The following is a 15,110-nucleotide window of genomic DNA, read 5'->3' on the forward strand; positions in this document are numbered from 1 at the left end:
GACCTTTCCAGGTCGGACTGTCATTTCTTACTTACCATAGATGTATTGAGGTACTCTTCATACTTCTTTCCATTCATGCTTACCTGCAAAGACATTCATTACATCATTTCGGTATTCTTAACAAAACTTACCCTTCTTGTTCGTACTTAAATCATTATCTGGGTCGTAGCCCGTCATCCATTATGACTCCTAAGAGTCAATTACTAACACATTTAACACATAACTTGTTCGAACTTCTTTCTTTCGCTTTAAAATTTAGGTTTGCATGCCCACTACGATCATTCTTTTGTTTATTACTTTACATTTACCCGTATGACTCGTTTGACACAACCACGGTCAAACTGTCGACACATTGTGATGTGGACTAATTTCATCCTTTTTATATTTTAAATCCGTCCCGCGAACTCAAACGTCACATTCATGCCTTTTATTGCTTTCATGTTTTGAATCCGTCTAGCGGTTCCAAACATACCATTCATACATTTTCTTCCTTTCGTGCTTTGAATCCTTTTCGCGGATTCAAACATTTCATTTACATCATCCATTCACATCTTTCATTCATTACATGTGCTGAATCCGTCTCACAGATTCAAACATATCGTTTTCTGCATTTCATTCCTTGAATCCGTCTTGCGGATTCAAACATTCCATTCATGCCTTTCATTCCTTGATTCCTTCTTGCCGATTCAAACATTGCATTTACACCTTTCATTTTTTTTTTTTTTTGAATCCGTCTCGCGGATTTAAACATTTCATTTATACCCTGTTGATCCGTACTTTCTTACGGATTCAACACTCTTCATTTTTACCACTCATACTTTTCATTCCTACATAGTACTCTTAATTTCCCGAGAGCCTTACTACCCACTTCACCCGCACGCCCACCTGCTACCCAATTCTAACGGACATACCTGCGATAATTACCACGGTCTCACGAACGTCATATGCTTCTTGCGTACTGGCCAGGTGCGCAATTCACATACTAATTCCGTGCCTTCAGGTAATCATCGCCTTATGTCCGCATTAGTGGGTCTCAGTTCGTGCTACATTTTTACAATTTTACCAAGACAATATCGTTGTCTTCCGTTTAGTACTTACCCTCCCAAGGAGACATCTTCCTTTTTCTTTTAACAACGGTACCCATACATATCAACATTGTGTACCTGGGGTCCGTCTGTCCATTCGCATCCTTGACTGCCTTAGCATCCACCTTAGACTGCATTCACGGATCATCCTCTCCAAACTTTTAAGCTTACCTTGCACATAGCAAACCGTTAGCTTCTTCATATGAATACATACATATACGTTTTCATACCATTTCTACCTTTAGATCTTGATCGAGTCATGGATTGTACAGGTTCCTTATCACAAGAGCACATAGGTTTGAGTTCAAGTACCTACCTTCTCGTACTTGATTCCCTCAAACCAGGGCTCTGATACCAACTTGTAAGACCCTAATACGTATTTGACTAAAAGTCACAGCGGAAGTTCAAGCCATAAACTTTCTTTCATTATAAACACCTTAACTTATTTAAAAATTAACTTTAACATAACTCTTTCACATAAATCCATCAATCGACTTATTTACTAAGTAAAAACATAGCTTATGTTTACTACATTATATACATCAACGTTCCCGTACAATCTCACTAGTGACTCGATCCTCGATCTCTGTTCCTTGATGATCCTCATGACTCGTACTACCTGCGCTCACCACATTAAATTCATAACATTAGTACGCATTATAAACATACAAGATTTATTCACGTTTACTTTTTGTTCCGTTAATTCTTTACATCCCAGCTTTCCATCTGATCGTACATTCCGTGGTGAGACTTTCTCATTGTACCTGCGTTACACTTCGTTCACAAGGCACACTATTATTATCGTCAATACGCAATTTCATTGAATACATGCGTATATACTTTCATACATACTTACATATGTGCATCCGTTCACACATAACTACTTACAAACCTACGTACCTACATTCATACGTACGTTCCTACATACGTGCATACCTACATACATACATGCATACATGTCTACATACATACCTATTACATGCCTTCTCACAACCCTACATACGTGCACACACTTTCGTACATACTCACTTGGATATATATATACACATACACATACTACCTACATACACACCTACATACATACATACATACATTCATTCATACATACCACTTATATTCACACATACATACATACATACCTTCATACGTATCTACTTAAGGAAATTCTTAACTTAGAATCCCACATTTAGGTACCATATTACTACATATTCTTTAGGATCCCACCTTTGGGTACCATATTACTACATATTCTTTAGGATCCCACCTTTGGGTACCATATTACTACATATTCTTTAGGATCCCACCTTTGGGTACCATATTACTACATATTCTTTGGGATCCCACCTTTGGGTACCATATTACTACATATTCTTTGGGATCCCACCTTTGGGTACCATATTACTACATATTCTTTGGGATCCCACCTTTGGGTACCATATTACTACATATTCTTTGGGATCCCACCTTTGGGTACCATATTACTACATATTCTTTAGGATCCCACCTTTGGGTACCATATTACTACCTATTCTTTAGGATCCCACCTTTGGGTACCATATTACTACCTATTCTTTAGGATCCCACCTTTGGGTACCATATTACTACATATTCTTTAGGATCCCACCTTTGGGTACCATATTACTACCTATTCTTTAGGATCCCACCTTTGGGTACCATATTACTACATATTCTTTAGGATCCCACCTTTGGGTACCATACCCGTCGGCGACGCCCTCTAGTTTTTGCAGTTTTCTGCAGGTTCGTTTCGTCGTCCGTACGTACTAAAACGCACGTAACCTTTGAACCGTTTACCCGTTTGACCCCCCGTTTCTTCCTACATGCTTGTAAATTCACATTATATCATATGAACTTAAAATCTTACCTCCGGATTACGGAAATCCTTAACTTACATACATTCGACTTAACTATTTTCTAACTATTTGACCCGTTAAGGGTATTCGCGCATTAATTGGTCTATGACTGACCAAACCATCATCCCCACTTCCATACTTGTCCAAAACATTACTCTAATCGAATAACTTGCTTCTAAACCACTTTTAAGTTCGTTTACCCCAAAATACCCATCATGGGCATTTTGGTCAACCTTAAACCCATCATTTACGACGAAAGACTTTAACACATATTTGACCTCAAACATCATATTTAATTCATTACAACGCTTTATTACTTACTTGTACTACGAAGTGATTACGGAAATCACTTACCTTGTGCATCCGTGTTCATAACCGCTTCCTTGCCTCATCTTGACCCGTTGGCCTTCCATGCTTGGTCCATGCTAGTGTGGTTCCTATTCTTTCATGCCGTCATGCCATAATAATGTTAGTATTTATACTTATTCATATTAACATACATTTTTCCAACTCTTATCTACATTGACTTCCACTAACACGCATACGACATGATTTGTCAACCACTTAGATCATATTAATGACATCATATTAATTTCATACATAATGTCGTATAACACATACAACTATATGATCGCCTAGTCGCTTACACAATATACACATACTTATGCTTTCTTAACTCTACATTCGACAACCGCATTGTTTGACATTCGCACAATCAAATTATCATCTTACATATGTACACGACATAATTCCAACATTATCACTTATCAATAAACTACGCATCACATATTCGTACACATTTGCTCTCAATCACCATGAATCAAATGCATAAAGTATATGGCGAGCATTACATCATTGGGACATAAGGTACAAGTCCCTAATGCATAATTTTACCAAACCATACCTTCAAATCCGAATTCTCATAATGACTCCACCTTAAGCATACTTAACTTATTATTTTGCTAACGGCTACACCATAAGCACCTTCTATACATAATTACCCATAACTTTCATACAATTTCACAATTTTGCTCTCTTAGGCATTTTATCGAACACTTGGCGGGTGTATTACTAGCAAAACATTATGTACAAGCATTCTTTGCAAATTCTTACTAACTCATATCAAGATCATCAAATTCCACTAGAATCATGTAATTTTCATACTATACCCAAATTAAGTGACCATTACTCATTACATACAACATCATACATCAATCTTACACAACTAATGAACATGCATGATTATCCATATCATCATCTTCACTACCACAAGTGGGTTTCATCCAAAATCATCAAATTACTTAGAATCTTGCATAGTTCATGTTCTATAATGTGATTCTAACACATCTACATGATCAATTTCATACAATTTCATGGATTGACCATAACCCACTTCATAGCAAGATCATCAAATCATAAAATACAACTTACCACATGTTTGTTAGGGCTAGATCATCAAGAAAACGAGTTCATGCATCGGATTTGAGCCTAATTTCCTTGTCAATTTGAAGCTTTCTTGGGAACTAGGGTTTTCACCCTTTCCTTCTTCCTTCTGCTCGATCTCACGCACACACCCCCTTGTGTGTGAGATTTTTTTGTTTTAATTAAATTCAGATTCCAATTTGACAATCTTGGTCCCTCATGTTCTTTCTTATTTATTTAACCCCCATTATTTTCCATTCTCAATTGATAGCCAACACTATCTAACCAAGTTAGATAGCTTGGTTATTTGTGAAATATCCCACTTAACTAATAAATCCTACTTACTTATGCCAACCAAATAAAATGTCCAAATAAAATATTTAGACCCGAGTTTTGGGGCGTTACAAGTGGTTAGGTTTTTTTAGGTATATTTGTAGAGTAACTTTGATAGTTATTGATAATTACAAAAATGCCACCTTGTTTTTTTGAGTTTTCCTTCAATTTGTATGTTTAGTATGTTAAGATTATTTGTACAAGAACTTTACCCTATATATCTATTTATATTTTATATAACATTAATTACCAAAAATGTTTGTAGTCACATATTCATTGTTCAAATTGTTACTGCTTTAAGTGGTTGTAGACTACTAGGCTAATTCATTCGTGTCACATCTTCTAAGTTTCAATTTTTTCTCAAAGACTTTACTAGTTTTTCATTTTCTCTAGAGTATTAATAACTTTTTTTCCTTTCTTCCCGTAAAATATTAGTCTAAATACAATATAATCCTCAAAGTTTAGTTTGAAACTTAATATAACCTATACTTTTTTAAGTTTATTTAACTATTATTATTATTATTATTATTATTATTATTATTATTATTATTATTATTATTATTAACCAAGTATTAATTATCAAATTGGTTATACTCACATGTTTACTATTTGAGGTAAAAGTACAAAATAACCCTTATGATTTAAACCCACTTGAATAATGTTCTTTAACGTTTCAACATAATTATTATTTCTACGATAATGTTTTATGTTTCGATCTAAATTTTACGGGTTAATAGACCGCAAAACACGTGTATGATTTAATGTCGTTACATTTAATTTTTTGTTTGAGTTAACGATTACCACATACATGGCTTCTAAAAGCTAGTTTAATATTAAAAACCAACCTTGAGGAATCACTCAATACATTCATCAAGTGCCACCTCAGTCATTCTTCTCCATGAACCCATCTAACTCTTTATTATAATTTTATTTTAATAATATATAGGTTATTATTCTTTTATTTTATTTTTCTCATATAACTATTTTCCGTTATTATTTTTTTTTATTCTAGATACAAAGTTATGTGTGAATATTTGAATGGTGGTGACTCCTCTTAGACCATGTGTAGTGGTGAAGAATTATAATGCCCCCACCATGGGGCATTATCCGACACGTGTCATCCCAGTCAGCATGAGGCATTATAGCAAAAGTGGTGTAGTGGGCATAATGCCTAATAATGCCCCTTCCAATTATTAAAAAAAAAAAACTTATTCAAAAAGATGAAAAGTCATCCACTAATCTATGCTCCTATTGGTCAGTCAAAGTTTATGCTTGTTTGTTTGGGCGTTTCAAAGAAAACGCCGGATGACTTTTTTTTCAAAAATTTTATAAAGTAACGCCTCATGTAATGGTGGGGTAGGCGTTATTGGGCGTTTTTTTTGAAATTTTTTTAAAGAAAATGCCCCACTACACATGGTCTTAAAGAGCAAATTTGAAGATTTCGATTATTATTTAACATGCACAAATGTTTGAATGACCTTTAAGGGCCCTCATTATTAAACCAATAAATTATAATAAGACCACCCGTAATGGGGTGTGTTTTTAAAAAAAAAAAATCTAAGAAAAGGCCGGAAAATGCCCCAGCGCTACTACACCCCGGCGCTATTGGGCATTATTCGCGAAAAAATGGTTTGTGGCGTGTTTTGAAACACGTTGAAGGGGCAAATCTTCGACCAATCAGAACGAGATGCAACGGTCATGATTGGATGGCTAGATTTAATTTTTTTTTCTTTTTTTTTTACCTCCCACCCATATATATTGTGTAATGATTGGATGGGGCGTTATTGGGCATTATTCCCACTACGCCACTTTTACAAAAACGCCCAATAATGCCCCCATGCTGACTAAACTGCCACATGGCATAAAACGCCCTATGGTAGGGGCATTATTTATCAAACCACTACGCATGGTCTAATAATTATTAAAATAGTTGATGTTACATGTTACTTGGGATCCACCGAGAATAGTTCAATGGTGTTGATAAGTTAGATAAGGTGTAGAATAGTAGGAGGTTATGAGTTCAATCCCCATAACATGCAAGTTTAGCCATTAAAAAAACATGTTACTTGGGAATCACTTTCACAATACGATGAAAACCATTTGTATCTTCATGTTCACGGTCTACAATTTAGCAAGTTGTTCTACATTTATTGGAAACGTAACCTCTTGAGTTCCGTTGTATAACAGATTAGCAAATAGACTTGACACGATTTCCGTGGGATGAACGCGATCCCAGAAAAGATGGTCCCTTCTGTTGGAGCAATAAGTCGCAATTGGGATGCAAGGGACGTCGGCTTTCATGTTGCCAAGACCACAACAAGCTTCTTTTGTCTCGATAATTCCTTCAAGCGAATCAATACTATGTTAGTTTAAGACTTTCCAAACCTCTTAGCTAGATCAATAAAAACTACTAGGTAGTGAGTACCATAAGTTTGAGGATTTTGGATGATGTTATTCATGACGCCGTAAGTATCAAAGTAAGAATAGTTGATTTCTGATAATTCCAACTTCAGATCCTGTAGTAATAATTTTAGCCCATCGTTGTACTTTGTCGACCAATTATTTGCTTCCACTTTGCATTCACTCGTGGCGGTTTCCTTTCTCCGTGCAGGACAACAACCAATCACTCCAACTCCAGTCACCACAAATTTACGTGCTTCCATACCATACAACCTCTGTAAACCAAGTCAAGTCACTTGGTAAATGGCAAAATTCCCAAAAAAAAAAACCCAATCTTTTCACGCACACCTTTATTTAGTTATATAATTTAGTTTTTATTGTTTAAAGATTAACATTAGCCTTGAGATTTAGAAATTAGAATCATCTTACAAATAAATGATCTTAGACTTAAGTATTCAAAAAATAATGTTATTTTCTACTCAAAAAATGCTTTTAATTTATGTTTATGCTGTAAATCCAACTAAAGTATCTTAAAACAAGAGGTTTTATTACCTTGATAAGTTGTTTGAAGGTGGATGCCATGAGATCAACATATTGTTGTGGGGTGTACTTCTTTGAGACTTTGGAGTTGTTGTGGAAGTAGGCAAAGAGATCATTGCTTCCAATCACAATCACAAATAAGGATTTCGCCAAGTGGGCTCGAGCACCATCCGAGCCCAGTTGTTGAACAAGATGGTCATGTACTAAAGCGAAGTAGTCAACTTGTTGTGTCATTGAAATTGCTTGTCTCTGCAGTTATAACATAATTAAGAATCAGATTAAGGATCTGAACTGAATGGCCCATGCATGCATATGCATGATGGTTTTTTTTTTTTTTTTTCAGAAAGAAAGATTCTCAAACCACATTGGTTTTGAGATGCATTCTTCTTACAAAGAGATCATCGGTCCGGTTTAAGAGACCTGCACCTCCTGATGCAAAACTGACTCCGGTAATTGGAACTTCTGACTTCGATGAAAGATATGGCGGCGCGGTAGGTAATCCCACCTTTTCAGCTGCCAAATCGCACAAGTTATTTTAATTCAGAAACAGATTTAAAACTGTTATATAAACCTACATGATCCATACAAGTTATAATTTAAATATGCGTACAAAAGGGAATTAATCAATTAGAACATTGGTATGGGCGTGAAGAGCTTGATAATGCTCTTAACACCGCCCCTTAGGCATTATAGGGGCATGAAGAGGTTGTGACATTTCTAATATAATGCCAAACCAAATGAGGAGAAAATTTTTTTGGAAAGTAATGGACTGGGATGGCACTAGGGGGTAACCATTATTGAAGGGTGTTATGATGCTGACATGACGAAAAATGCCCCTTATGCGGCATTAACCATTACAGATAGTCTTATGAAGATCAGGCGGCTAATGTTTTACATTATAATTTTATAATAAATAATGATTCTAATTGGTTTCTGGCTAGTTATCGCACTTGTGACCTTGAGTTTAATAAATGAAATAAAATAAGAGAAAAGAATTAAGAAAAGGAAAGGAAAAAGAATTAAGGAAAGACAAGAAAATGAAAGAAAAAATAATATAATTCCAACTTCTTTCCCCTTCCTTTCACTCCGAAAGGACTCGAGAAGTTCTCATTTGATCCCTACCTTACGTATTACGTAAGTCCTTTAATCTTAATATTCATGGCAGGCTCTTGGGCGGGTTAACCCGTGTCGTCGCTCAAGACCCAAATTTTTAAAGACCAGAAAGGTTTTTATAAGCTGTTATATATAGGAATATTGATTTTAATAATCTCAACTATTCGTCATTGGCCGTCAATAGTCTCAACTTCAAAAATAACCACTTGCACTCCCAACTATTGATATATTGGCCACCAATGGACCCTGACGAACAGAACCCTAACGCCGTTAGTTTCCAGTCGCCAGAAAACCATTTTTGTCTAGAAAAAGGTTTCTAAAGGTCCGATCTAAGGTTACAAAGAGGTTTGAGACGAAAATATTGAGTTTTCCGGCCAAAAAGTTGAGTTTTCCGGCAAAAAATAAGTTTTTTGACGACTCTATTAATTGGGCCTTTTACTAGAAAAAGGTTCCCAAAAGGTCCATAATAAGGTTACAAAGAGGTTTGGGACAAAAATGTTGAGTTTTCCGGCCAAAAATGAGTTTTCCAGCGACCGGAGACTAACAGCGTTAAGGTTCTGTTAGTAAGGGTTCATTGGAGGCCAATATGTTAAAAGTTAGGACTGCGAGTGGTTTATTTTAAAGTTGGGATTGTTAGCGGCCAACGGCGAATAGTTGGGATTATTAGGATCCAATATTCCCTATGTGGAGAGTTCAAATGAGTAGAAATTTTTTGTAAGAAGAAAAAAGAACAAATTTCAACCAATAAGAATGTTTTATTTTACTTCATTTAATATAAGTATTTAATGCTACTATAAGGGTACATTGGTAAATCTACATAGGTCATTAATTTGTAGTTTTCTTCTTTAATAGCTAATACATTAAATTTTTTGTAACTTATCTTCAAAATATATATTTTTCAAAAAAATAAAATAAAATAATTTAAAGTGTAGGATAAATTACGAGTTGTGTATGATAAATTGCGAGTTGTGTATGATAAATTTCAACGTGTAGGATGAATTTCAAAATATGTAACATAACTTTTGATGTATGTAGGAAAAAATAAAAAGTTAGTGTGAAGGATAATAGTCTTTATGACTAATTAATTAGTTAAAAATGATAATAAATGAAATAAGTGAAAAAACCAATTAATGTTTTACAAAATTACCTTTGTTTTTTTTTTTTCTTCTCAATTAAATTTTCTTCTCAAATGAACATTCCCCTATTCCCTATATATATACTTAATTATATATTTTAATATATGCATCCATTTATTATCTAATAAAGTGTTGGTGATGGAGTGGAAAAGTCATCTCAAACTATTCCCTATATATATACTTAATTATATATTTTAATATATGCATCCATTTATTATCTAATAAAGTGTTGGTGATGGAGTGGAAAAGTCATCTCAAAATAAAGGAAAGGTTTTAAGCTCAAGCATTCGCTTCACCACCAAACTTTTATTTTTTAAATCATTTCCCTTTTAACCACAATTTTTGGGCCCGGTAATTTTTGTCGCCCGATGCCTAAATTTTTTTAAAGTTCTCCAATACGGCTCTGTTAATATTCTTCTGATTTTCCTGATCAATTTCAAGGCTTAAATAATCAGCAAAACATACCAAGAAAGTCAGCAGCATTTTTTCCATTACTAAACCGGCCAGTAGCTTCTCCGGTAGGAAAATCTACACCGTTGTGAGGGAAATTAGCCTTAAGAAGGGAAAGAGGAAGGTGATTGTTGTTGCCGACGTCCACCAAAGAGTCTCCAAAAATGTAAACCCCCGGGACTGATTGGCACATAACACTGGCCGATAAGAAGAAGACTACACCACACAGAAACAAAGATGTTATGAGTTTAATGGAATTAGACATTTTGTAGTAGTATTTGTGGGTGTATGGTATGAAATGAGAGGGTTGATGTGGATTTAATTATACAGTGTTTGAAAGCAAACCATATTGAAAGTGAAAGAAGTCAACTTTTTTTTTTATTACTATTATTTGATCTGGTAGACCACAAAAATAGTCAAGAACATATCAGCCTCTACGTCAGTTTTACCTATATTTGTTGGTCGAATATATAAATAACTAGTAGACTTGCTAAAACATTAATTGTAATTGAATGATAACATTTAGGTTTGGAACAGAGCCCATAGAGACTTTAATGTGTCGCTTCAGCGTCAGCGTCAGCGTCGAGGTTTTATTTGCCCATGTCAATAAGACTGGAAGGTATGATGTGGGGAGGGTGGGCCGCCACGTCACCGTCACGTAAGCGGGTGTAAGGATGAACCTAAAGAGGATGGACCTAGGGACAGGGGATGAACCCCTTTATATATGTGTGTATGTATAGGTGTGTGTGAGTGGATGAGGCCCGGCTTGGGCGGCGGGCAGCGGACGACGTCAACGGGGCTGGGGCGGCGACAGAGCAAGGGGGTGGAACTTTTGGGGCGGCGGCGGGAGGATGGGCATGGGGACGGCCCCCATACCCTCCAGTCTAAAGCACATGGTATGGAATGTAGCCTCGCAATCATTAATTAATCATTTTTTTATATTTATAACATTTAAATAAATATATTAAAAAACATATATTTTAGGGTAAATTATATTTTCCCAATGAACAACATGATCTTGACCTATCATTTGTTCAATTTGGTCTTTATGTTTGTATCAGATTACAATGAATACCCTTTAACTTCAATAATTACAGTCACAATCTTTTATTTGTAAAACTAATTACATTTATATTTTAAATAAACATACCATTTCAATTATAAAAAAAAAACATTATACTATAGAAACATCGCATTTAAAAAAACTAGGTTTTTAATGATCTTATTTAGTTTGTGTTTACATGCGTTTTAAAATTACTACGAGTACGTTGCGCATGAAACTGGTGACAAAAATAAAAAGAAATTATATAAAAAAACACTAAAAGATAACAAAAAAAAAATCAACCAAAAAAATTGTATGGTAGTGATGTTCGTATGAAACCCGTGGTCAGTACCGGTACCGAATTTCCTGAACCGAAAGATCTTAAATACCAATTTGGTACTGACTTTTGGCGTTCCCGTTACCGATTCACTACCAGCTTTTAACTTTATATACCGATACCGTAACCAGTATTTATGGTACCAGTACCGATTCGGTATCGATTGGCATCGATCTCATCCCAACCCCTGAAACTAAAAAAAAAGGTATCATTAAAAGTTGAAGAAAACCAACAAAAAAAAGTTGCACAATACCGTTGTTGTTCGTACGGTATCTGTAATCAGGGATGAGCAAATGGTACCGGGTAGCAGTACTGAATTTCCCGAACTAAAAGATTTTCAAAATCAATTCAGTACCGACTTTTGGTGTTTTTTCTATACAAGGGTGGTGTCGATTTTTACCTTCAAGTACCGATAACGAACCGGACCGTACCTGTATTTTCAACATCAGTACCGGTTGACACCAAACTTATCCAAATTAAAAAGTAAAGAAAATTATAATACTTATAATATTAAAATAATAAAAGTATTAAAACAAGCTATATAATATTAAAATATTAAAAATATTAAAAAAAACTATATGTATTATTATACTAAGAGCACACGGGGTGGTCCGTTATACCACCCCGATCACTCGTTAATCCATCATGGAACACCGCCGCCGCATCAAGTTTAACGCGTTGAGATTTGAAAGAATTTGAACGTTGGGCCATATTCGACCGTTATTCAACGGTTAAGTTTATTAAAAAAATAAAAAAAAAAACCTTTAAACCTTTTATATATATCTCCATTTTAAACCATTTTACACACATCAAAAACATAAACCCATTTCTCACAATTTTTATATCTTTCTCAAATGGAATTCCCTACGGATTCAACGTTTCCGATGTCTAGCGATAGTGATACCGAGTCGTCGTCCGACAACGAGACGCTAAAATATTTTGTGTCGGTGTATAACGAGCTTGATGCCGAGTCGTCCCGCCCAAAGAAGAAGATGGTCGACCGTGATCGTATACGTGCCAACGAAGTTTTGATGAACGATTATTTTGTGGAAAATCCGCTCTACAATGCCGAAACATTTAGAGATCGGTTTCGTTTACCCAAAGAATTATTTTTAAAGATTGTTGGAGACATCGAAGCAAGTGAGGAATGGTTTCAAGAAGGTTACGATGCGAGGGGCAAACCAAGTTTCACGCCGATACAAAAATGCACGTTCGCCATTCGCCAACTAGCGACAGGTAACCCTCCCGGTCAATATAATGAATACCTAGCTATGTCGGAAAGCACTTCACGTGAATGTTTGCAATTTTTTGCAACGCGGTCATTAAGTTGTATGCTAACGAGTTTTTACGTAAACCGACAAGCCACGATATCTCACGTATTTACGCCGCACACGAGGCTAGATGGCATTTTCCCGGGATGCTCGGTAGCATCGATTGTACACATATCGAGTGGAAAAATTGTCCAAGAGAGTTGCGAGGGGCGTATGTTAGGGGAGACATCAAAAGACCAACCATTATACTAGAAGCGATGGCGTCGAATGATTTATGGATTTGGCATTCGTATTTCGGTGTTCCAGGTTCAAACAACGACATCAATGTGTTGCACACGTCGCCGTTGTTCCAAAGCGTAACGGATGGTACTGCACCTTCCTCTCCTTTCTATGTTAACGGTCGACATTACAGACGAGGCTTTTTTCTTGTGGATGGTATCTACCCGTCTTGGTCTGTTTTTGTGAAAGCTCCCTCATTTCCTGTCGAGGCTAAAGAAAAGGTGTTCAAAAAATTGCAAGAATCGGCAAGAAAAGATGTTGAGAGGGCATTTGGTGTTTTAAAGGGTAGATGGGGTATACTACACCGACCGGTTCGTGCGACGAGCAAGAAATCAATACATAGCATAATGTATGCATGTATCATATTGCACAATATGCTGATCAAAGAATACGGACGTGCAATATCCCCGGATTGGGTGCCGGATCCTCCTACACAAGTTCAAGTTCCACAAGATATCCATCTACAATTGCGTAACGAAGAAACTCACTTTCGGTTGAGATACGATTTAATCGAACTAGTAGGTTCTCTAGGTTTGGAGTTTCATGATTCGGATGAGGAGTAGGTTTTTTTTTAAATTGAATGTTTCTAGTGTCACACCCCAACCGATGGCGGAATCATCGGGGTATGGCACTGAGCGAAACAGATTGTCCAGAAGTTTCCATAACAACTATCATTACCATTCAATTTATGTAACACGTCCCATACCGTGCCTCAAATGGCAAAACAAATTATTACAAATAACATCTAGTCAAATATTCTGTTCCGACAACTCAGATTTAAATAAAAATAAATAAATATTGTTTGTTGTTCTAAAGACCCCTATTCTGTTGACTTCAGACAACTATTTGTTGGGGGGCCCTAGAGCTTTATTCTAGCCTCGCTTTCCTAGCAAGCAAACATCTTAAACACCTGTCACATACGTTAAAATACAGTCAATACATAAATGTAAAGGTGAGCATACAAGTTTGATAATAGCATATAAAGTTCGAAATAGTTTACGCATAACCAGCACGTACACAGAGGAAAACGAAGCATGTTAATTATCGACATGGATCTATCGATACCAGTGACTGCGGGTTGACTGTCCGAGACAGTTCGCAATACATGATTACCACCGTAATCCATGCAAGTGATTGTCCTTAACAACCCCCGTGTGAACGGGTGCTGAGTCCAAGCTATAGTACTACGTCGTTAAGGCAGGTAGACAGCATTCCACGTGTAAACATAACAACAAGCATTCATTTAGTCACGTAATACATGCGAATCGGTTAGCGTTCAAATAATTGAGTAGTGTATTTGATTGTGATTTGAAATAGGTAACGTATGTAACACCCCAAAAGTGCTAAAAGCAAAAAAGGGGATCGAGTATACTCACAATGATTGATTGATGGATTGAAGGGAGCGCTTGAGAGTAGGGTTAGCCTGAATAGTTTGATGGCATAACGATGAGTAACACGTAGAATGGAAACAAGTGATGATGGGTCGAACAGCCTGGTCGATCGAACAGCAGGTTCGATCGGACAGGTTGTTCGTTTGGTTAGGCAGTCCATTCGGACAGTCTGTTCGATCGGCCGGTAGGCTCAATCGGTTGGACTGTTCGAGTGGATTGTTTCTTCCTTTGTGTAGGATGTGTTTGCGTATGATGGTTTGTCCTTTTGAACCTTTCGTAGTAGCATTTGAGAACACTGAAGTGTTCTTACCTTTCAGGTCGATCGATCGAACAGCATGTTTGATCGGCCGGCTTAACCGACCGGTTAGACACTTCTGGTTGAGTTCACAATGAGATGTCACCTGATCGGACGGCATGTTCGATCAGGCGGCACTTCAATA

The 15,110-nt window shown here is 36.3% G+C and overlaps 1 protein-coding gene across 1 annotated transcript; it reads right to left on the reverse strand.

The window, feature by feature from the left end:
• Positions 1 to 6,747: 6,747 nt before the first annotated feature.
• On the reverse strand, positions 6,748 to 10,548 carry LOC110863799 (GDSL esterase/lipase At5g55050). Its single transcript, XM_022113090.2, has 5 exons — positions 10,366 to 10,548; positions 8,043 to 8,164; positions 7,664 to 7,900; positions 7,137 to 7,386; positions 6,748 to 7,053 (listed from the first exon to the last, which is right to left on the reverse strand). The coding sequence occupies exons 1-5, from the start codon at positions 10,541 to 10,543 to the stop codon at positions 6,833 to 6,835; spliced, it is 1,008 nt and encodes a 335-aa protein (XP_021968782.2). The 5' UTR covers positions 10,544 to 10,548; the 3' UTR covers positions 6,748 to 6,832.
• Between the last annotated feature and the right edge of the window lie 4,562 nt (positions 10,549 to 15,110).

The sequence above is a fragment of the Helianthus annuus genome, chromosome 6, assembly GCF_002127325.2.
Source record: "Helianthus annuus cultivar XRQ/B chromosome 6, HanXRQr2.0-SUNRISE, whole genome shotgun sequence".
Classification (NCBI taxonomy): Eukaryota; Viridiplantae; Streptophyta; class Magnoliopsida; order Asterales; family Asteraceae; genus Helianthus; species Helianthus annuus.

Excerpts from the sequence above, each read along its gene's own strand:
- LOC110863799 (XM_022113090.2), bottom strand. The coding sequence starts at position 10,543 with ATGTGCCAATCAGTCCCGGGGGTTTACATTTTTGGAGACTCTTTGGTG. Across the intron at positions 8,165-10,365 it reads AAATGCTGCTGACTTTCTTG|CTGAAAAGGTGGGATTACCT; the intron begins GTATGTTTTGCT and ends GCGATTTGGCAG. Across the intron at positions 7,901-8,042 it reads ACCGGACCGATGATCTCTTT|AGACAAGCAATTTCAATGAC; the intron begins GTAAGAAGAATG and ends TTATAACTGCAG.